Below are 22,509 nucleotides of genomic sequence, written 5' to 3' on the forward strand. Positions count from 1 at the left end.
ACATATATAATGAATGCTCTGTCAGGAATCAATGTGATGTGAGTCAAATGGAAAAGGCCAAGAGATGTATGAATTATGCAATGTTTGAACGATATTTTTTTGGGGGCTTCACGGGTTTATTTTGTTTGCTTTCCTTTATTCACGTAAGGCATTAGTCTATAATCATTCTATCTTTTCATCGTAGTTTATGTAATAGACTAAGTTTGAACATTAGAACCTTGTACCCGTTTGGTCTATTCTCATGTCCTTCATATGGAATAACTCCGTCTCGTCATTGTCTTTATGACCATATTCCACCTCATAAGTTCGGTCGCATGTGATACCAATAGGATCGACGTGTGAACGCATGGCCGTCTTATCAACCTGTGATGTTGTACCCAGTGGCTGAGATCGAGAGCAGCTTCGATTGCTCGTTCCGGGCTTGCTTGGGCCTCCATAGTTGTTGCTGCCGTACTTGTAGTACTGTTGCTGTGTTGAGTTGCCAAGTACCTTGGGGAAGAGGCGGACGAGAAGAACTCGGAGACTCGGCATGCAAGCGCAGATAATCCCGACGTTAACCTCGATGGTGGACCACTGGTCGAACTCGGTGTACTCCCATGTTGCATTGTTCGCACCTACTCCTGCACGCATTTTGATGGTGGCGCTGAGACGGAGGATACTAACGATGGTGACACTTTGACAGGTTAGATGCGGTACATAAAAACAGAGAAGGGGGGTATGCTCACAAGATACCAACGCTGAACATGATTCCGACACCAATCTTTTTCTTCCAATCCAAATTCATCTTCTTCAGCTGTGAGAGTGGAATGCTCAAAATCCAGACATCTAGGGCGATATTGATAGCTCCACTGGACCATGTGATAGCATTGATGTCAAGGCATGTTCCAGTATCTTCAGTTTTGTGTTCCCATTTTGTCCAGAAGTAACTAATGGGCTGACATTGGAAGGCAGCTATCAGGATGAATGACACACCAAATACGCAATTGAATACGACAGTAGCCCACAACGTCTTCCTGACACCTCGTGTTGGGAAGATGCGGAGGTAGAAGAAAACCATGGCTAGCTTAAGGAAGGTTTGCAGGGTAAAATAGAACATGGCCATCATGTAAAAGTTTTGACCGAAGCTTGTAACTTGGTCGGGGGTGACTGTCCAGATGTCGCGGCCCATGCCGTTTGGTGTTAAACCACGCGAGTTGATTACCATGCAGGGGATGGCCATAAGCATAGACAATCCAATAAAAAGATCGTCAAGGCCCCAAGGGAGCTTGTATACTAGTTTCGTTGCGAATCGTTGCAAGACAAAGATACCCGAGGTGGCGCCCATTACATCGTTTACGGCGAGGATTTCTTGTTGACGATTTCGGATAGGTGCACCGCATAGTGTCATGGAAGCATTTTTAGTACCTATTGGGTGTAAGCAAAATCCATAGCTTGCCAACTTCATGACTCACTTAATGATTCCCTGACTGTGCAATCCGCCAAGACACATTTTTCTATCTCGGCTTGAAGTGTTTTGTTTCTACATGTGCATTGTGTGTCGAGAAGATCACATGTTGAATTAGAGACAGAGACTGCCATGCATTTTAGCTTTGAGCTGCTATTTAGTATTCATCAACAAAGCAGAATTGACAAAGCTTACAGCACACTTTGGTAACGTGGCCAGGATAGCAGAATTGTCAGAGCTCTGGGCCAATACCAAAGGAGAGGATGCCAAGACAAAGGCAAGGAGACCACGAAAGAGCCTCATGGTGATAGGCTAAACGAGACCAAAAAAAGCAAATATTAGATGTGACAGAGATTCGAGACGTGATAGGTGTGGGAGGAAGGCTCCTTTTTACATTGCCAAGGGGGAAAAGCACACCATATGCAGGGACGACGGCATGGCACCACCACAACTAGACTTTTATCGTTGGAAACCATTTTGGTGCCGTCGAAAGCGAACTAAAAGAAGGATCCGCGGTTTCTGGTTGGGTCATGCCCGATCCATACTCACTCTAGATCGCCCTAGCCGCTATATATGCCGAAGTGTGTTTTAAGACGCTAAAACATACTTAGTCTTGCGATCAGACACGCACAGACAGAGTTCCGATTCAACCATCTACGGGTTCTGACTCGTCTCAGGGTCGGGTAAGACGATGGGTTCATCTTGGCATGACGATGAAGTCAACAAGTCCAAGAGTCGGCTGGACGGAAGGCTACCAAGGGCTCGGGAAGAACTGCAGATCCGGACGTGTGCGCCGCAGTGATGGATATAGGATTTGTTATACAAGAAGTTTTGATGCAGTTGCTATGTTTGACAGATGGTGTACTGCCATCTGTTTTTCATTAGCTTTAATTATGTGGTCGGTATGTATCAGCCACATGTTCAACATTGATTAGTATGGCTGGAGTGACAGTAATACAAACAACTGAAACATTTTGCAGAATGACGTAGATAACTCGCATCTCGAGCGAAAGATAGGCCGAGTTCTTTTTATTTCTTACTTTTTCATATGTTCACCCAAACCTCAGTAAGTCACTTGGCAGTGTTGACACTCGAGTCCGGATCGGCATCCAGATTCCCGACATTATTATTGCTACCCACGGCCTGTAGATCATCGACACTCGATAATTTTCCCAATATGCACGCATGGGAGTGAAGAAGAAAAAGAGTCTCGTGGGGCATTGTTTTGGCTCAAGAGGTACAGACAGATAGCGATATATTAATTAGGCTATGCTACTCAGTTAATTCCGCGGATGTATAGTGGTATCAGTTCATTTGTTGTACCGTGCAGGCCAACATTTGACGCTAACATGAGAAAATACGGTGTGTTCCAAAAGGGAAGGCTTTTCGTGCACTTGTCCAGCTAGTTCATCGCTATTTAATGCCGTTTACAGAGGGTCTGTAGAGGGGATTATGTAAGGGACGGGTCATTAGTAGAGGAATAAGAGAAGAAGCAGCAGAGAAGAAACCCCTGACCTCTCTGACTCAATGGAGAATACTTAGCGGACACTAAAAGGCAACGCTAACGTGGGTGGTTAGATTAGCATCGCACTGTTTCTCCAGCCCGTCGAGTATATGTCGATGGTCATGTTATAATGGTCTTGTTTACAGTTTGTTTCGGGTCATCGGGTTCCCCGAGGTTTATTTCCATTATGATAGATAGGCAGTTATGCTACCTGTGTTATATCCAAAACAGCCATTTTCTGACGAGGTTTCAGTGGTTTCTGGTGCTTGTGGGTAACACTAAGACACTGTAACCAAGTGCCGATCTGTGGGGCAGAGCCTCTTTTCAGTTCAAAATTTCTCCAAGTAGCGCATGGAATAACAGTGACAGTGTCCAATCTCAATCTTGTCCGGTGAGGTACACGTGGGTCAGATAGAGAGAGCTGAAGAGGTTAAGCTGATGGATTGATTGCTCAGCATAAACCAGCTCACTAGCTGAACTAACTCGACTGATCGGCGGCTGTCCTCGGTTCTCTGTTCTCTATTCTCAGTTCTCACAGCGGAATGACTTGCACTAACAACCGCTGATCTGTCTGTTGTGTGGAGGCCAGTATAAAGAACTACAGGGTAGCAGAGACACGACCAACAAGTAAACAACACAACCATCTTTGCAATCACTTAGGGATGTAGTCGAAATTTTAATGTTTATTTATATATCTGATACTTAACTAAAATAAGTTGTACCTATAATCATATTTCACCTCGATGTAGAAGTGCGGTTGAATCATCTCTCTTTCATTGTACAATTACCGGGGTACTGAGAGGAACTCGCGTCGGCAAAACACATTAGTTGTCCGGTTAAACTACTGAAGGCGGATAAAATAGTCAAATCAACACTTTTGTCCATCATCAAACTCGAGTCATTATTGTTCGCCTCTCATCCTCTCTACACGTCAATCATCTGGTCATGGGTCTGTTCATCTTCATCCGCATGGTTGCAAGGTTTACTTCGCTAATCCTCCCGTCATCTAAATTAGCCTTACCTTGTCCCCTTGTATGACTGACCAGCGGATGGGATATCTATCGGCAGTTGCAAGACTCATCTCCTGTAACGGAATCTTACCGGATCTGCATCTTTGCACTTACAATAAATGTCGATCTGCGTGTCGTGTAATTATTGTAGACATCGTCATGCAGCACCAATGTGGAGATCATCATTATTCTTTCCACTACAACAGACAGCCTCGCAATCACTCTTGACCTCGTATAACATGCCTTATTTGCTTGGAGGGTATTCCTGATAAAGGCATGTCTGTTGACTCTTAGCACAACTTAGCTTATTGAGTAGCCGTATTCGTAGATATAGTTCAAAATTTTATGTTAGCACCAAGCTAGGTTAGTCTCAATTTTATGAGGTGTCACGCATGGCATAGACCTTTATCCATCCTTAACCGAACAATGGTTACTTCTGCTACTTCTATTACTACTATGGCTCTATGAGAAAAGAAATTGTTACAGCCGGTTGGGGAGGGTACTTTGCTGTTTGGTCAGTCGGATTGAGGGCTCTCATGTGGGTGCATGGGATTGTAAAACATGTTGGGGCACTGAGAGCTAACATGTAACGTGATCGTGGAACCAAACCATAACTACTGGCTCGCTTTGTTGACGGAAGAGTTTAGGCGAACTTGTCCTATCATCCCATCTAAGGGCTAGTCGTGAAAGATCGCGCAGTCGTATGTTAACGACAACGGTGAGCCTGAGGTCATATCTATTGATATATGGCTTTATTGGCCATGACTAGTCTCTTTCTGACTGTCATTTTCTGATGGTTACTCCAAATTGGATTGTGGCTGGATTAAGACGTTAACTTGACTTAACTCGGGAATTATGTGAGACAAAAGCAGCAAGTGTCTTATTCCCGACACTCTACAGGAGCATATGCAATTTGCCCATCGATATGGATTCTCTTATCGTCCAGTATCTTGTTAGATAAATCTCCATATTTCTCTCTGACTCTACCAAGATAACGATGTATGTCAAAGGTCGCGTGACAGCATCAGCTGATAGTGTCTTTATTGACTATTTAGGTAATTATTGCCGGTACTCCATTTTTATTAGTCAATCTTCTGTAAACTGCTTCAAAACCGCAACAACTAGAGAGATAATTTTTCCTTCTGTATACATCTTCAAGATAATACTATCACTGTACAATCGTTATGGCTGTCTCACCACTTACCCTGCGCATCGCCATGTTGAATGCCGATGCACCAGTGCCCAGTGTGATAAAACAACGGGCACCCTCATACGGCCATATCTTCCATGAACTTCTATCTCAGTCGGCGACTCGTGTAGCCCCTGGGTTATCTGTCGAGGCAGACTACTTTGACGTTTATCATGGCATATACCCAGAATCACTCACCTATTTCGACGCAATTGTCATTTCCGGTTCCAGCGCCAGCTCCTACGAAGACAAAGACTGGATTAAACAACTCGACGCTTATATCGCCAAAGTTTACGTTGAACAACCTCGTGTCAAGATTTTCGGCAGCTGCTTCGGCCACCAAATCATCTGTCAAAGCTTACTCCGTGAATACGGGGTCTACGTGGAAAAAGACCCGAAGGGTATGGAAATGGGTGTCCATACAGTTCAACTCGAGCAAGACTTCCTGAAAGCAGTAGGAAGTCGTTCGTCCGTCATTGATAACTGCAAACTCCGACTACAATTTATTCACGGCGATCATGTCAAAATACCAGAAGGCCATTCTCTCCCTCAAAGCTGGCTTTCCATGGGCCAGACTAAACACTGCGCATTTCAAGGAGCATATGAGCCGAATCACGTGCTCACATATCAAGGTCATTTCGAATTCGACAGATTCATAAACATCGAGACTTGCAAGGCCTTTTCGAAAGCCTGTAGTTGGGGTCCCCAGTTTATCGATGCATCAGTTGAGGCTATGGATAAGGATGATGACTCCAAAATTGCGGCTGACATGGTGATGAGATTCTTTCTTGAGGGTCGACATGCCGTGCCGGGGATTGGAGGGTTGATGAGTCCCCCATTAGAGGATTGAATGACTGTTTTCAAAAATACAAATTCTTGATAATGTTCTATTTTAAATGTCATATGCTGCAGCGAGAACGGTTACAGAAAGTGGCCACTTTAGACAAAAGCTTCTGACACAAATGCCAAACAAGTTCCTACTCCGGCAGAAGTTCGGGGTGACAGACTCCCTTCATCCTTCTCAGAATCACAGTCGAATTCTTTACGTCTGAGCCTTTACAACATCCGGATATTCTCCCATACGGCATCCTCAGTTACTGCTTCTCCCTGCATGGCCCCGTGAACATAACTCTCACCAACGACAGAATACTCATTCTCCTCGTCTGTCCTTCTCATTACCAACGGCGCAGGAGATCCGGCAACTATCCAAACCTCGTCTCCGACCTCACAAGACTCGAATCCCATCCCCATGTATCCTGTATCAGTAAGTATAGGCCTGTGATTCATATAAGTCGACGCCATCATGGTCCCAGGCGGCATAGAGTGTTTTGAAAGCGGTTTCTTTAGCATGTTGGCCTCTTCATCATTAAGTTCCACATGCTCTTTTGGTAGGAAATCTAGGCATGATTTAACGAGGTTGACGCTGGGGAAAATGCTCGAGGGATATTTCGCGGCTATGTCATCCAAGTAGGACATTCCATGGAGATACTCGAGTACAAGTGTTTCGCCGGCAGATGACGACTCAGCTTCTTTGTGAAAAACTCGCAATGCGTGAACAATTTCTTCCAAAATGGTTCGCTGAAAATCCCCAAGTCGGACAAGTTTAGCTGGTCGATTCGTAAAGTCTGTATCATGAATCAAGGTGCGCCAAAAGACTTCATCTGCCGGCTGGCCAGTATATGGATAAATCTCGTCCATGCTGAGAAGAATATCTCCAGCCATGCCACGTCGGCCTCGAACAGCTTCGATGTAGATCTCCCCTATCTTATGGATATTTCCAAGACGCAAGCCAAAAGCGGTAAGGATATTTCCATGAATGCGAAACGGTCGTGGGTTTGGAGCATGAGGCACATGATTGGAAGAGTTGATGGTGCCTATAGATCGAAATTGAGCGCTGGAGAGAGTGTTGAAGTCAACTGCCGGGAAGTCCGGTACCCATGATGGAAGACCAGGAGTCTCTCGAATGTCGGGGGATTTGACAAGAGTAACGTAGACCAAGGAATCGGTAGCCTCGATAATCTTTCGTGCGACATTTCGTAAAAGATCCTTGATATCGATCTCATAGTTCGGCTCGAATTCTGATGGTAGAAGAAGTCTATCCTTGGCAGCCATGTGCTTCATAATACCTCCCAAACCGTAGACGACATCCCGAGGGTCAGAAGCTTGAAGCCCGAATAGCGTAAAAAGGAATCGTAGCAGCACCATCTCTGCTGATTTCTCATGTTGACTAGAGAGCCCGGCCTCAAAGTCAATCGTCTCTAAAGTTCGGGTCCACTGACTTTTATCACCTTTGCACCACTCTCGGAGCAGTTGGATTCTCTCAGCATGGAACAAGTAGAGATTGCCAACAAAATAGATACCAGGCCTGTCTTTGGGGACCAGGTCGATCCAAGGCTGGAAAAATCCGCTGTAGTGAAGAAATGCTGCTGTATAGCCTACATAATCAAAGCGAGTGAATTTGCCGTTGCATAGAATAACAACGTCGTTGGTAAGAGAGACTTCTTGGATTACCCACACTCGCGCAAACCAGTTACTCATGAACAGTGCGACCAGCCCAAGAGCTTCTTCTTCATCGATGGGCTTCATTCCATATTTATCAGGCATAATTGAAAGATCAGAATTAAAAGCCCAGAATTGATTTTGAATCATTTCAAGCGTGTGAGGAACAGAGTCGGCCCCGATCCTCTCGGCCGCATTTATTCCGGCTTCCAACTCTGGAAATGGCTTGCCAAGCCAGACGATGACACGGCTGGCCTTTCCGTAGATCTGGTTCATTACCGAGACCTGGGAACATCGCTCAACGGGATCGAACTGGTTAATACACAAGGCATCGATCCAGATGGGGGTTTCGGAGCATGAGGCCTGGAGTTCGATGAGTGCATCGTAAAGATTTGGTTGGACTTCGAAGGTCTGCCCGTTCAACAGGACAGACCTGACCGAATCGGCCTCTGTATCGCAGGGGCGAGGCGAGCCCCAAGTGTAGGATAGCGCATTGTAAGTTGTCTCTGTGCCACTGGATAGTCCATATGTCGCGAGTGTTACACTTGGTACTTGGACTTCCGTGTAAGGATGAATATCCAGCGAGATGGTTGCCAGACGGAAAGAATCAGTGTCAAGCAAGTCTGGATAGTATTGCGGCATTATTATAAATCTGAAGAGGAGTAAGAGTTAAGATGAGAAAGAGTAAAAGTGGATGGCAATATTACAGATGCCAGCCGGTTCAGATGTTGTGTTATAGTCTAGCTTGTTTGGGTCTAGGTGGGTTCAATCTACCTATGCATCGATTTTATGTTCTTTGTACTTTTGATTTTGTTTTCACCATCACTATCCGATAATGACCCAAAACTACCTTGTCTCACCATCCCACCCCCTTTTGAGGCCTGCAGCGACGCATTTCGTAATTATAACGGGTTTTATACGTTGTCTCCAAGAAACGATTCCTATACCTATTAAATAAAAAAAACAGCAAAACAACTCTAGGATCATAGTCTGGCACAAAGTCTTCGTCTTGGATAGTACTGAGTATATTGTTTTCACCATCCTTCACGTGGTAGATTTCCGTATCAAGTATAGCAAAGCCCTCTAAATCGCCCGTCTCCTTGTCCTGGAAGAGAATTGGATTGCTGAAAGAGCTTTGAGAAGGTGATCCATCGGGTATTCCATCTAATTCATTTCAGCATGGGTGCGTAAACTTTTTGATCTCTAACTTGCCAGACCTCGATAGTTTCAGAATGTAAAAGATATCAGAATAATCTCTCCATATTTGATAGTAATAAGAGTGGCATTATCGTATCTCAGCTGGGGTTAATAAGTATTTAATTAGTTTACGAAATGAGTCATTAAAATAAATGACTCACCTTCAACTAATGGATATAAATCCTTCATCTTGATAATGCATTCGGTATCTTAATTTCCATGTCTGTTACCTGTAATCAACCACACGATGAGCGACTCAATTACAGTCAACTGGCCACAAGGTTTGGAGCTATACCATATAGACACTTTCCAAGCCTTAGAAGAATGGACTCCTCCTCTCACCAAGCTCCTCCAATCTTGCGTCAACGACGAGCCTCCTTCATCATCACTCGGTTTCCATGCGCCTTTATCTTCCAGTGACGCTCAAGAATTCTGGCTTTCCCTTTCAACTCAGCTCTTTGGTCCTAAGTCGCGAATCAGCCTATTCGTACTCGCACGGGGTTCCTCGGCAGTTGGTACTATCCATCTATTGTCTCACCCCAAAGCAACTCACGCGCATAAAGTCGAGGTTGCAAAACTATTGGTTTCAGAAGAGGAAAGAGGTCTTGGGCTAGGAAGGAAACTGATGGAGTTTTCTGAGAGGTTTGCTAAAGAGAAGTTGGGCAAGAGTATGGTTATGCTCGATACTGCGACAGAAACACCGGCCAGAGGATTTTACTTGAAAATTGGATATACGGAATGGGGTATCTGCCCGAATTATGCTGAGAGTGCAGATGGGCGTCTGCATGACTGTTCATTCTTCTATAAGAAATTGGATGGTTAGGCTAGACACATAGCATAGCTTAATCAAAAGTTTCGGTCACTCAACTCTATTCAACCTTAATCTTGACCAGGACTCCGGACCGAGCTCCCCGATAAATTATTCCAGCATGATTTAAGCATTCATGCTACAGGGATTGATTGGTGGTCACCATTTATCCGCCTGCCTCTCCGGGGTAAACAACCGCCAAGCAATGGCCTGATTGAAGCGTCTACCAATCCAGCGGGGGATCGACATGTTCAGATCCTAGTATTGGGGGCAATCCCCGCGTTTTTACCAACAGTTAACATGTACAAGCGGCTCTAACCCTGATCTCATAGATGGCGGTGCAGCGATTTCGGGTCATCATAAGCCGAAGCAGGTATAAAACATCCTCAGCGTAACAATTAATTGGGTTACTGACTCACATCAATGTATTGAGCCTTACTCACTCAACATGTCTCTTCTCTCCCTTCTCACCTGGGCTTCTCTGACAAGCGCAGCCTGGATCGTTCCAGGCGCTCGCTGGCATGATACTGAGGGTAATCTCTTCAACGCCCATGCGGGTGGTCTTTGCGTTGATCGTTCCAGCGGCAAGTTTTACTGGTTCGGAGAGTACAAAACTGAAGAACGAGAAGAAGGCGGTGGTATCTCTGTCTACAGCTCTGATGATCTCGCGACATGGGAATCTCATGGTCTAGCGCTCACCCCTGAAGAAGGACATGAGCATATCTCACCAGAGAGTATTATTCAGAGACCCAAGGTTCTCTATAGTGAGGAGACTGGGAAGTACCATGTACGCATAAAAGAGCCACGCCGGGAAGATATGTGCTGACTTGGAAGTAGATGTGGTGGCATGCCGACGATCGAAACTATAGCCTTCTCCTTCAAGGTCTCGCAACATCTGATTCCATCGCCGGGCCATACGAGTTCAACCACGCCATCGCACCTCTTGGGAACTGGTCTCAGGACTTTGGCGCTTTTACAGATTACAAATCCGGCAAATCTTACGCTCTCTACTCCAATGGTGACCGCGTCGAAGGCCGAGACGTATACGTGAGCCAGTTCAATAGCAATGTTACCGACATTGAAAAGGTTACCCATCGCTTCAACAAGTACGACTTTGAGGCGCCGACTATTCTCCAGACGGAAAAGAGCTATTGGACTTTGATGAGCCACAAGACTGGTTATCGGCCAAACAGTATGTGTTGAGGTTAAGACGTTGCAACGAATACTGATGATTAGTTTAGATGTTGTTGCCATGAGAGCTGATAAGCTAGAGGGACCTTGGTCGCAGCCATTCTTTGTTGCGCCGGCTTACACAAGGACATTTAGCACACAGTCTGGATTCTCTTGGAGGATAAACGGAACAAAAAAGACGACATATCTTTACATGGCTGACCAGGTACGTATTTGTGTTGAGGTATATCTGAGCTTGTGCTGATTTCTATAGTGGGATCTACCGTCAATCTGGGAGAGTCGCAATGTGTGGCTTCCCATCGAGATTGATGAAGAGAACAAAAGCCTCGAGGTTGTCTGGCATGATATCTACGACTTGAACGTGTAAGAAGGCCTGTTGAAGCACAGAGTAAACGGGCGCTGACCTTGTAGGAAAACTGGCGAATGGAAACCTGTCAAGGGTAAGACATACCCGGCCAGCAAGGCCAAACTCACTGGAGATGCATTTCTCCAAGAGGCTGTAAGTTAAACCACCTTGAGAGCGAAAACAGTGACTGACATATGTGATAGACCTTTGGAACCGACCATGTTATTGCAACGAGTATTTCTGGCAATGACAGCACAGTCACGTTTACTGTTCAAGGCAAAGGTGCAGAACAATGGGTATCATTCTACCACCAAAGTAAACATTCATTCCTATTCGAACTACGATTTTATTTACTGACGTCTCTAGATATTGATGACATGGGTTTTGGTGACCAGCCGATGGGTCAACCAGATCGTATCAATGGCACATGGGCAATCCGTCGCATCAGCAGCGTCGTTGTCAACGGCGACAAAGACAAAGTGCACACTCTGTACCAAAAGGATACACACAAGGGTATAATCCTATCTACACCTCTTCTTCTGCCGCTCAAGAAGGGCGAGAATACTATTACTGTTGGTGGTCTCGATAATGGTAAGGGTGTCAAGGGCGCGGATTTGGACAGGATTGTTGTTTATCCCCCCGAGAAGAAGAAGGGCAAGAGAAGTTTTTTTGGACTGTTCTAGATCAATAGTTTAGTAGTATCATAGGACCCAATAAGACGGTTAATTTCTCATTAATCTGAATCTGAAGTTGATATGACCAGGTGACCAAGTTATGTGTATGCTTGTCATGTAGGAGCAACCTCCTAAATAAACATTCTTTACTTAGTCTTTGATTCTGATAATGATGGGACAAATTCACGATCCAGAAATAAACCTATTTACCACAATAAGTTTCTATACTTTAACAGCCACTGATAAACGCGAAGTCCGACTACGTAATTTTAATTTATATTCATACGTTGCATACCCGTAAACAATAAGTGCACTGTCAGTCACTGTCAACTCTGCATGATCAAAATGCATCTGTTGTCTCCACAAAGAATTCCTTTTGTTTCCACCTTGTTTAACGAACAATGACATTTTACAGCTGTTCGCAGCTGTTGTTCTCGCGTTGACTCGGAGACAATGAACAACTCTCGAGATGTTATTGTTCGATACTGTATAAAACCAAAGAAACTCTTACCGATATCAACTCAAAACAATCATTCGACAAGTCCTTCATCAACCACAACTGACTATCAATCTCAACTCATCGCCATCCTCAAAATACATTTACGAAATCAAAACACCAATCAGGTAAGCCAAAATGGCTCTCTTCAGTACCTGGCCAGCTGCCCTCCCGGCCAAATCACACCTCCTGGCCCGTATCTTCCCAGCACTTCTTCTCATCATCCCCATCGCCGTCTCCCTCACCTGCACCTGGCTTCTCTTGGCCGACACCTGGCTGAGAATCTTTTGCACCGTTTTCGTCCTCCGTTACACTCGCTTGGTGGGCCATCTTCTCGGGTCATGGATATACCGTGCTCGCGAAGTGAGCCCCGATCCGGCCTTTACTCGCGGAGATGTCACTGTAATCCTTCCTACTATCGATCCTCACGGCCCTGACTTCAGGGAGTGCGTGGAGAGCATTTTTGCGAATCACCCGGCTTGCATTTTGGTAGTCACAGTTGGTGATCCTCTTCGAGAAGAATGCCAGGCTGTCCTACGAAAGTTGAGCCTGGATGCACCGCACACAGAAGTCTCCGTTGCAGCGCTCTCAGAGCCGAGCAAGCGTAGACAAATCACCCACGCTATGCCCAATGTCACCACACCCATCACCATTTTTGCTGACGATCATGTTTTCTGGCCAGCCGATTTCATCCCCTCTGTTATCGCGCCCTTTGACGACACTCACGTTGGTGTTGTCGCTACCAAGAAGCGCGTTCGACGAACAACGCCTGGACAATGGTCCTGGCCATCGATAGTCAACTTCATCGCGTGCAACTATCTCGAGCGTCACAACTGGGAACTCCGAACGTCTAATTCTATCGACGGAGGTGTCTTTGTCACCTCAGGTCGCACAGCTGCATACCGCACTGACTTTCTCAACAACGCTGACCTTTTGGAACGCTTCTGTCAAGAAAAGTTCTTTTTCGGCCTGCTGGGCGGCGATGGTCTCGGCCCGGATGATGACAACTTCCTCACCCGCGAAGCCATGAAGAAGCACTGGCTTATCGTCTTTCAGGACACTGAGGAGGCAACTATCCAGACAACGCTCGGTGAATGGCCCAAGTTCAAGGATCAACTTCTTCGATGGGCCCGAACTACTGTCCGCAGCAACCCCGTCATGCTCCGTGATCCCGTCTTTGTTTACCGGTATCCCTGGAGTGCATTCATGGTGTATTGGGCATCGCTGTTCAACTTTGCCATACTGTGGGATGTCCTACTCGTCTTCACACTCGTCAAGAGCTCAAACGTCGGTGCTGCGGACGTTATTCTACTGCTGATTCGGATGCTCTGGACAAAGTCTGTCAAGCTCATTCCACATTTGCTGGAGTATCCTTCTGATCTTCCGTTGATGATCTTTCAGATTCTTTTCGGTTACGTGCATAGCTTCATCAAGCTCTGGGCATGGATCACTTTTTGGGACTGTGGTTGGTCTGGACGTAACCTTGAAGGTGTTGGACAAGCTGAACTTGACACTGCTTTCCGTAAGGTTGAGTAGACAGACGATTAGGTGAGGGTTTTGGTATGGCTAGCGTTATTGGTACTTGGACACTGGCGGGGCCGGCTTTGCGAGGAGTTCATCGGAAACAAAAAGCTGTTTTTCTAGGGTTTGGTTTTTGTACAAATTGATCTTGGTTTTGACAATTCTTTCATCCCCCTTCATGTTGTGAATTGTATGTTGTATTGTATGGCGAAGGGTGTTGCCCAGCTAGTTCTTAAAATCCCCCTTGGACAAATCATCCTCCAGATCATAGTAAACCTGAAATTCACAATAACAAATCTCGGGATCACTCTCGACATCAAAGTTAAAATCCGCCTCCTCATCCTCGATAAGCACCTTCTTGATACCGCTCGCAGCCGCAGCTTCGGCAAGTAACTGAACACGACAACTATTCTCCATGGAAGTATACAACCAAGCTGCTTCATCAACTGTCTGACCAACAGTCAAGATACCGTGGTTTCTCAAGATACACCCCTTACCCTTTTCACCAATGGCAGCAGCGATTCGATCGCCTTCTTCGCTGCCCAACACAACACCTCCATAGCTGTCGTACACGCTGTGCGCGTCCCCCCTAAACTTGCAAGCGTCTTGGGTAAGCATCTCAAGCCGTTTACCAAAGACTGACCATGCTTTTCCATGGATACTGTGTGAGTGACAAATAGCGTGTACATCTTGTCTCGCTTTGTGAATAGATGCATGGATCAGGAACCCAGCAGTGTTTGGTGGTCGTGATCGATTGCCACCAATGACTTGGCCGTCGAGATTAACGAGAATCATGTCGCTGACTTTCAACAAGCCAAAGTGTCTGCCCAGAGGATTTGTCCAGAAAGCATCGGTGAACTCGGGGTCGCGGACCGAGATGTGACCGCTCATACCCTCAACATAACCTTCGCGATGCCAGTGACGAAAGGCAGCAGCGAGATGTTCAAGTTGCCATTGACGTTGAGCGGCGAAGTTTGGATGCTTAGGAATGCCTTTTAGGACAACGTCACCGTGGGACATGGCTTGAAGGGGAGTCTTGTTTTGTAGTTCATGGCCATGAGACTGTGATGTCTTTGGAGGTGTCATGGTGGTTGAGCCATCAGTGGCAGGTGAAACAGCAGTGGGGGCCATTTTGAAGAACTATTGTGAATGAGATGAAAAGATGATTCTTTCAGATCTAGCCAACTGACAAGAGCCTTTTTATAATCGTGCACTCTCATGTCATTGTAAAGGCGCCCTCTAAATACTTCTTGTCCATCTGCGGGGAAATGACTTACAACAGACGCTTATCATAAGCGGGACCGGGAACTCGATCCGGTCACTATATGATTGGGTAGAAACTCTAAATATAAAGCAATACACACTGAAGATCATTATTGAGTCAAAGAATCTTTACTCCGTGGCTTGGCTTTCTTGCTTTGCCTTTAATATAGCGCTTTTGCCAAGGCGTACCAATTCTGACACGAATCGGCTCAATTCTTGCACACTTTCAAGATCCAATTCCGTCATTCTAGTCGATGATGAGTTTTGAAAGATTGTGGTTGATGATGCTAGAATATCCAAATCCATTTGTGCCTCTTTGTCGAGAGGATGAATCAGAATGTTCAAGAATAGTGCCAGGGCTGCGATGGGCGGGTAAAAGGCGACATGCCTGTACAGAGTTTAGTAAAATGCCGTTCATATCCAGTAGCAACTTACCCGAACGCATGTTGTTCTAGCAGCATATCCGGGTCTTTAACAGTCTGCAAAATCGTGCGACCAGCTTCAAGGGATAAATCGCTACTCGAATGATAAACATTATGCAAATCATCAGGTAGACTCTCATTCATGGCATAAGCCGCGCCGCATCTTCGTACGGCGGTATGAATAATGATTGTCATGTAGCTGTACTCCAACTGCAAATGCGTATGTCTCCGTCTTTGGAGATGGGACATTTTCAGTTGAAATGGTTGATCAGCCGACAGTGACAATTTAGGACGGAAGTCTACTGGGATGTTTAGGCGCCATGTCTCGAGATCAATATCAAGCTGCCGCAAGTGGAAAAGGATTGTGCTATCAGCCAGATTCGGGTTGTCGAGAGAACAAAGAAAAAGGCACAGCCTCTCTTTGATCTGAGTGAGTTGAAGGTCTTGAGGGAAGTGAACAAAGGCCTTTTCGTTAAGAGGCAGAGTGTCGTATATCCTACCGAGTCCGTCTGGTAATGTCAAATCGCAGTAATTGCTGGGAAGAAGAGGAGGTTGGCCAAATCGAATTGAAAGGTCTTTGTCAAAGATATAACATAACCAAAACAGATCTCGAACATGCTCTCGTTTATGTTGTTCAGAGGGTTGTTCTGCAAATGTGGTGTAGAAGCAGTGGCCTTTCAGCTCATAAACAATACGGCAGGCCGATGAATGAAGCGTGGTAGCATCTTCCCATTGGCCGGAAAGAGTCTTGTAAAGTACCTAAACAGTCAATGGGGAGAAACCGAAGCGCTTAAAAGATACTTACCAGTAGAAGCAAAGCTTCCAATGTTTCCAAGTTGCCACCATCAGATACCTGCGCCAGATAGCTGTGTGCGAGATTGGCGTAAGCATCGCCCTCAAGCAGTTCCGGGATTTCATATCCGCTCGCTCGCGAACAAATAGCCAACGCCGCCAGTATACATGCTTCGGCTGTCTTTTGCCTGTGAATAGTCTCTTGACTCGGTGGCAGTGTATAGGCCGCTTCAATAGTCCCCGGTACAAGTAACGAGTCAAGTACCGGATACAGTCTTTGCCAGTCTGATGACAGCCAAGACTCGAGCACTTCATTCACTATCTCTCGTTCAGGTAGTTCAGCACGTGGTTGGAAAGGGGTGGGAGGGAAAGAGAGTGACCCGAAAAGACGGAATTTTCCCAGGTTTGGCCTTTGACCAATCTTGGATGACATCCAGTCAGTTCCCTTTTCTGAAAACAATGGAACCCCTTTGAAGTACCAGTGTTGGCCTAGAAAGGCACGATGTTGGGCTGCACTCCCAGCATGGTGAGGCTGCGGCGAAAGGGGAGATGCCTGTGTATTTACTGTTCCGGGTAATGATAAAGGTGTGTTTTGACTCTGAAATACTGGTGTAATTCCATTCACTGCCGAACGAAGTTGTTCAACTGTGTTTTCGAGTTCTGTGACTCGACGAGTGAGTGCTTGTACATGATTCAAGATTGATGGACTACCACATGGTAAGTCAGCTGATTAACTATACTGTCTTCGATAGTTAATGAAACTTACAGGTCATCTGATTTCTTTCTCTGCGCTTCTCGTTGAAGCACACATTCCAGGTTGTGGTCGAAACACCATTCGCATGGTAGATTGGGGTTGGTCCTTGTACATTGGATCTGATATCTTATCAGTACCATGACGTGATAACACATGAATCGCAAGTAACGCACCTTTCGTTTGAAGCATACATCACATGCTCTCTTGACGGGCATCTCCGGGGAAGATTATATAATGACGCGATTCGTAGTCGAAAATGTTTGAACGATAAGTCTTGTCGGTGGATCGGAGTCCGTATGATACTGTAGGTGTTTAATACGAGCCAAGAATGACAGATTCTTGTACTACCATAAAATCCGATAATACGTGAACGGGATGTACCTGTAAGTGACCACTAATGATTGGTAGGACAGGGATGAAATGGGTCACGGAGTCCGAACGCCGCTGACATGCAAGACGCTACTGCAAGCCATTCCCACCTTGGCATGTCAACACTGATTTGGCATTTCCGTGCTGAAATCTGAGACAGAATTTCACATTTTATGTAACGAATTGCAAACACCAGATGTCACCCAACCTCTCATTGTCTTCTCCAAGGCCACCATGCACAACAACTCCATCTTTTGCATCCCCACCCTTGACAATATCAGCATCGAACCATCCTCTAGCAGAGGGTTCATCTCCTGTCTCGACTTTCAGCCACATACTTGTCTCAATAGCAAAGGCCCAGACATCCGATAGCATCTTTCCAGCACCAGCGTGACCTAGTGAGCTAGGATCTCTTTCGCCAAACATGGTAAGTAAATAAGACTTGTCTTGTATGAATAAGGATAGAAGAGTTGAGACACTTCTTGCTTCTGGGCCTTGAATTCCATCCGGAATGTAGGGTATCGTGGACCAGGATGTGGCCCCAATGTTGTACATGTCCAATGCGCCACCCTGTTCAATCTTTCCGTCAAAGCCATTCATACGATACAGCATTCCATTGAGAAACGTAATTGAGGATCCACCACGAGCAGGACCAGGCGCAGCAGGTAACTGGGTCCAAGATCTTTTACCAATATCAAATACCCAAAGATCACTCAGCCGACCCTGCTCGGGGCATCCAGAGTGAAGATAGATTTTATCCACACCATTGGATGTGATACAATGATAGCTTCTTCCGGATGGAAATGCTGCATGGGTATCCTTTGGGGTAATGGCAACCCACTCGTTCTCGGCTGTGTTGTAGCACCAAACAGCACCATTTTCCTCAATGGGTTTCATATCAAGACCGCCTCGACCTGAAAAAAGATAGATTTCGACACCGATGGCTGTGCTAGGACTACCGACGCGAGGTTGCGGGGCTCTAGAAGGTGTTGATAGGGTTTGAGAAGCACCATCTATGAAGCATTAGTCAATTGTCAATTGTACTCTTAACAGGACATCTTTACTATGTCTCAGGTCGATAACGTCAATCCTGCTGTCTACCGGCTGACGAGCTATTAGCTCTCCACCAAAGACGAATGCTGTGTTATCGATGACAGATACAGCTTGTGATGATCGGCCAAGTCGGTCATTCTGAGTGACAAGCCTCCAGCTGGCACGCAACTTGTGCAAGGTCATTGTGAAATAGATACAACTAAAAGACTTCCATGGGTGAGAATTACAATTGTGAAGGAGAAGGAAAAGGGTTCATGAGCTATATACTTGACAGGTTATATAAGTTCCATTGACAATAGGTCGGTGTTCCTAAGCTACGGTCAACTATCTTCGGAGTCCGTGGCCCGCTGACAGAGACAATGCGCGGACTGAACATAATTGGTCCCAGCTGGCTCCTCTAGGCCATCAGGGTATGCATAGTCTGGTTGTTTTGAACTCGCCAAGATAAACATTATGCTATAGACTCTCTATTTCCGTGCTGATCATTCAAGGCTTCGAATTACGGCAAGTTAGTCACCAATATGGGTGTCTTTTTTCTACGTATGGATGATATACGCCACAGCCAATCAGATACGAGAAGGTGAGTCAGCGATGGTCATACTTGTCTTTATGTCGCTGCATTCGTTGCCTGACAATCGACCACAGGTAAGTAAAAAACTATATCATCCCCAGGTACCACAGCCTAGCTATCAAGGATCCAACAGAAAATACATTCCAATAAACCTGGTGAAAATGCTTCAAGCACGGAAGACCCCTCATTTCGCCATGACACAATCCACCTCAACCTTTGACAAAGTCTTTGCCGAGACACTCTGCGACATTCAGGTCCCAAAGCACATCAGGTTCTCTCCCAACGGCCAAAAGCTCGTCTACTCAACCAGTCTTGTCGGCGGTCATCGCAAGGGCAAAAATCACACTTCAACACTATGGCTTGCATCAACCAACGAACCCAACTCATGCCGAAAGCTGACATCGGGGTCCTTCAACGATACAAGTCCAGCTTGGCATCCCAGTGGTGACAGTATCGTATTTCTGTCTGATCGTGCCAAGCCCGGCGAAAGCTCAGCAATCTGGCGTATGCGATTGGACGGTGGTGATCCTATTCCTCTTACCACAGAGGATAATGAGCAGGATATTGATTCATTTTCTATTTCACCATATGGAAAGACAATTGCCTATGTTTCATGTGACGAAAATAAAAAAGACGATGATGAAGAAGAGGAGCCCGAAGTTTGGGGAGAAAAATGGGATCATGCTCGTCTAAGACTTGTCGACGTGGAAACCCATGATATCAAGGTCATTGTGGGAGGTGACAGGCACATTGGTGAAATTGCTTGGAGCCCAGATGGCAAAGCCTTGGTTTTTATGAGTACTGAGAATCCTCATATGGAAGAGGCTATGTTGACTGGTACTTCTATATCCACTGTCACCATCGAAACTGGCCAAGTTCAACATCTATGCAAGCTTATGAATGAGCCGTACGACTTGAAATGGGCGCCTGATTACCACGTCTACTTCATCACAGGTTCGCCGCCCGATAAAGACTCTGGGGGGAGATCTATATACAGTATTGATCCGGGGGCTTCTTTTCCCAATTTTATTAAAGTGGGATGCGGCAACGATGATGATGCTGGAGATATTCGCATAGCGGGCGGTAAAATAATTATCAATCGACAAGTCAGACTCGTCGACGTTATTAGCGAACTAGGTGGAGAAGATCTTTTTGCAGAGGGCAAGGAGGTGTGGGTGTGGGATGTCTCAATCAGCCCAGAAACAGGTACTGTGACACTCGCAGCCAGTCTCTCAGACATCAATACACCCTACGAAGTCTTCATCGTTCAACGAGGTAAGGACAACATTAAGCTCTCCAACCACGGAAACCTCCTCAAAGATCAGTCGATTGGATCTTGCACTAGTTTCACCTGCCAGTCATCAGACGGGCAAGTTGAACTAGATGGTCTATACCTTACCCCAGCATCAAAGTCAAATCCTGATGGCGCGCCAAAAAAACCACTTCCAACACTCGTTTTGATTCACGGTGGACCAAGAGATCGTAACTGCAACAGTTTCGACACATCCTGCTTTAACTGGGCTCCTTACCTTCTCACGAAAGGCTACGGTGTTCTTCTCCCACAATATCGGGGATCTTCGGGAAGAGGCGAGGCATTCGCTTCGTACAGCATTGGTGGACAGGGTGTATATGACTATGCCGATGTAGTAACCATAACGGATAACGCCATAAAAAAAGGTTTCGCAGATCCGAAAAGGCTGATGGTTGGAGGTTGGAGTCAGGGTGGTTTGTTGACATACTTATGTAGTGTCCGAAACGGCCTCCACGATCTAGGCTGGCGCTTCAACGCCGCAATTGCAGGAGCAGGAGTATGTGACACAGAAAGCCTCGCCTTAACAGCTGATCTTGGTTCAACATTCGAAGTCGAGCTCGCAGGAGGTCATACTATCTGGACTCTCGGTCATGATGACACACGGAACCGCCAAGGTAGCGCTATATGGGAGGTTTCCAGCGTAATGAAGTGTTCTCGTCGAGAGAGAAAGACAATAATTCCGCCGATGCTTATTTTGCATGGGGAAAAGGATGAGAGATGTCCCTTTTCTCAAGCTGAAGGGTTCAGAAGGGCGTTGAGATGTTATGGTTTGCCATGTGAGTTTGTCAAGTACCCGGGTGAGGGACATGGGATTGAAGCACAGAGATTTTGGTTGGATATACTTGAGAGGGTTGAGAGGTTTTGTGATTTGTACATCGGAGAGGGACTCAAGACTCAAGTGGTTATTCGATGAGAATAGGGCGACGGTGTTGTATATTTTGACTCTTGTCCATTTCTCCTGTTATTGGATCCATCGTCTGAGTTAAAAGGGAATTTGTCTTAGTTGATTGGTTCAGGTGGTTATGTGAGACAATCCTTTCTGTACGTCTTGTGCTCTAGCGCCGAACAACAAAGGCGATAATTCGTCATGGCGTATAATCCTTCCGTATTCTGGTGGTCTGACTCATACGCATCTAATGTGAAAATGAGCATAAATATGTATGTTTCCGTCCGAAAAGACGTTATTTCCATACAAGACTGGCATTATAGGTTATACTTCTTCTGTCGCAACGCCACTGCTTCCAAGACTTCAAGCCATGCTATTCCGTTATAAACCCGATTTTCGTTGATGAATATTGTTGTTATGCTAATGCTGATCCACAAACCAAGGTACATAAGCATTTCCCCTGCCTGTTACGAACACTGACCCCAAGCTCCAGAACTTTCCTATAACATATACGCAATTGCTTATAGACGTCTTTTGCGACAACTCATCAAAATGTCTTTCCAACGGCGTCTCACTACTCCCTCAAAAGACATAAGGGAATTTCTCGACCGCCACCCCGAAGTTGAAACTAGTGTCGAAGCAAAAGCACAGCTTGACGAATTTCATGAAGGCGACACGTTCTGCATCGTGACAAAGATTTTCAACAATACAATATTGCACCAAGAATACGATGGGGACTCCAGAAAACGCGTTTTTGCCTTTGCCTACGTTGAGGACCCCGAAGCATTGACTTGGTATGAGAAGAATAGGCAGGATGATAACGACAATGAGATTTGTGATTGTAAGGTTGGGGAACCAGAAGGGCAGGACCATCTTCTACATGAAAGCGTAGTTGAAGTTAGAAAAGCGGAGTGTGAAAAACACAAGGATTGCGAAGAACCAGACCCGGAATGTTTGGCCTGTTGGCCTGTCTTGTGTGGAAGCAACTGCAAATGGTAGGACGACATACCATGCAGAGAACCTGTTTATATTCTCTGTATTATTTACAAGCATCAACACCTATTTCATATAGCATTGGTGATGTACAGACCTTTGCTGCTAGTTCTCTAACTGCAGGGTAGGAAAGTTGTGACTGAATTACAAATCATGGTGGCTCTTCTAAGCCTAGATAGTATTAGTACTCCATCATTTACCGAGTCGGTAAACCA

The 22,509-nt window shown here is 45.7% G+C and overlaps 11 protein-coding genes across 11 annotated transcripts; 6 read left to right on the plus strand and 5 right to left on the minus strand.

The window, feature by feature from the left end:
- Window positions 1-210: 210 nt before the first annotated feature.
- Window positions 211-1,747, minus strand: EDB82DRAFT_569348 (uncharacterized protein; the record flags this gene model as incomplete). The annotated part of the gene is made up of 4 exons (XM_025738240.1): window positions 211-673; window positions 726-1,404; window positions 1,452-1,587; window positions 1,640-1,747. The coding sequence occupies 4 exons, from the start codon at window positions 1,745-1,747 to the stop codon at window positions 211-213; spliced, it is 1,386 nt and encodes a 461-aa protein (XP_025593021.1).
- Window positions 1,748-5,054: 3,307 nt separating this feature from the next.
- On the plus strand, window positions 5,055-6,100 carry EDB82DRAFT_319324 (class I glutamine amidotransferase-like protein). Its single transcript, XM_025738241.2, has one exon. The coding sequence runs from the start codon at window positions 5,143-5,145 to the stop codon at window positions 5,995-5,997; it is 855 nt and encodes a 284-aa protein (XP_025593022.1). The 5' UTR covers window positions 5,055-5,142; the 3' UTR covers window positions 5,998-6,100.
- On the minus strand, window positions 6,101-8,329 carry EDB82DRAFT_319323 (heterokaryon incompatibility protein-domain-containing protein). Its single transcript, XM_025738243.2, has one exon. The coding sequence runs from the start codon at window positions 8,286-8,288 to the stop codon at window positions 6,204-6,206; it is 2,085 nt and encodes a 694-aa protein (XP_025593023.1). The 5' UTR covers window positions 8,289-8,329; the 3' UTR covers window positions 6,101-6,203.
- A 306-nt stretch (window positions 8,330-8,635) lies between these two features.
- EDB82DRAFT_514627 (putative histone acetyltransferase) lies at window positions 8,636-9,702 on the plus strand. The gene is made up of 2 exons (XM_025738244.2): window positions 8,636-8,945; window positions 9,005-9,702. The coding sequence occupies exon 2, from the start codon at window positions 9,091-9,093 to the stop codon at window positions 9,664-9,666; it is 576 nt and encodes a 191-aa protein (XP_025593024.1). The 5' UTR covers window positions 8,636-8,945; window positions 9,005-9,090; the 3' UTR covers window positions 9,667-9,702.
- A 224-nt stretch (window positions 9,703-9,926) lies between these two features.
- EDB82DRAFT_541186 (glycosyl hydrolase) lies at window positions 9,927-11,925 on the plus strand. Its single transcript, XM_025738245.2, has 7 exons — window positions 9,927-10,438; window positions 10,489-10,843; window positions 10,893-11,047; window positions 11,096-11,205; window positions 11,254-11,341; window positions 11,392-11,503; window positions 11,555-11,925. Exons 1-7 carry the CDS (start codon window positions 10,100-10,102, stop codon window positions 11,869-11,871), a joined length of 1,476 nt encoding a protein of 491 aa, XP_025593025.1. The 5' UTR covers window positions 9,927-10,099; the 3' UTR covers window positions 11,872-11,925.
- Window positions 11,926-12,415: 490 nt separating this feature from the next.
- Window positions 12,416-13,906, plus strand: EDB82DRAFT_541187 (nucleotide-diphospho-sugar transferase). Its single transcript, XM_025738246.2, has one exon. It carries the CDS (start codon window positions 12,497-12,499, stop codon window positions 13,892-13,894), a length of 1,398 nt encoding a protein of 465 aa, XP_025593026.1. The 5' UTR covers window positions 12,416-12,496; the 3' UTR covers window positions 13,895-13,906.
- Window positions 13,907-14,085: 179 nt separating this feature from the next.
- On the minus strand, window positions 14,086-15,291 carry EDB82DRAFT_319365 (class II aldolase/adducin N-terminal). Its single transcript, XM_025738247.2, has one exon. It carries the CDS (start codon window positions 15,008-15,010, stop codon window positions 14,105-14,107), a length of 906 nt encoding a protein of 301 aa, XP_025593027.1. The 5' UTR covers window positions 15,011-15,291; the 3' UTR covers window positions 14,086-14,104.
- Window positions 15,186-17,419, minus strand: EDB82DRAFT_319368 (uncharacterized protein). Its single transcript, XM_025738248.2, has 5 exons — window positions 17,284-17,419; window positions 17,123-17,229; window positions 16,370-17,063; window positions 15,578-16,323; window positions 15,186-15,530 (listed from the first exon to the last, which is right to left on the minus strand). Exons 1-5 carry the CDS (start codon window positions 17,323-17,325, stop codon window positions 15,272-15,274), a joined length of 1,848 nt encoding a protein of 615 aa, XP_025593028.2. The 5' UTR covers window positions 17,326-17,419; the 3' UTR covers window positions 15,186-15,271.
- Window positions 17,420-17,638: 219 nt separating this feature from the next.
- On the minus strand, window positions 17,639-19,167 carry EDB82DRAFT_514635 (uncharacterized protein). The gene is made up of 2 exons (XM_025738249.2): window positions 18,544-19,167; window positions 17,639-18,492 (listed from the first exon to the last, which is right to left on the minus strand). The coding sequence occupies exons 1-2, from the start codon at window positions 18,713-18,715 to the stop codon at window positions 17,651-17,653; spliced, it is 1,014 nt and encodes a 337-aa protein (XP_025593029.1). The 5' UTR covers window positions 18,716-19,167; the 3' UTR covers window positions 17,639-17,650.
- On the plus strand, window positions 19,168-21,552 carry EDB82DRAFT_514637 (Alpha/Beta hydrolase protein). Its single transcript, XM_025738250.2, has one exon. It carries the CDS (start codon window positions 19,265-19,267, stop codon window positions 21,326-21,328), a length of 2,064 nt encoding a protein of 687 aa, XP_025593030.2. The 5' UTR covers window positions 19,168-19,264; the 3' UTR covers window positions 21,329-21,552.
- On the plus strand, window positions 21,553-22,471 carry EDB82DRAFT_514638 (uncharacterized protein). Its single transcript, XM_025738251.2, has 2 exons — window positions 21,553-21,744; window positions 21,795-22,471. Exon 2 carries the CDS (start codon window positions 21,854-21,856, stop codon window positions 22,298-22,300), a length of 447 nt encoding a protein of 148 aa, XP_025593031.1. The 5' UTR covers window positions 21,553-21,744; window positions 21,795-21,853; the 3' UTR covers window positions 22,301-22,471.
- The last annotated feature ends 38 nt before the right edge of the window (window positions 22,472-22,509 follow it).

The sequence above is a fragment of the Fusarium venenatum genome (assembly GCF_020744135.1).
Source record: "Fusarium venenatum strain MPI-CAGE-CH-0201 chromosome Unknown EDB82scaffold_4, whole genome shotgun sequence".
NCBI classification, from domain to species: domain Eukaryota; kingdom Fungi; phylum Ascomycota; class Sordariomycetes; order Hypocreales; family Nectriaceae; genus Fusarium; species Fusarium venenatum.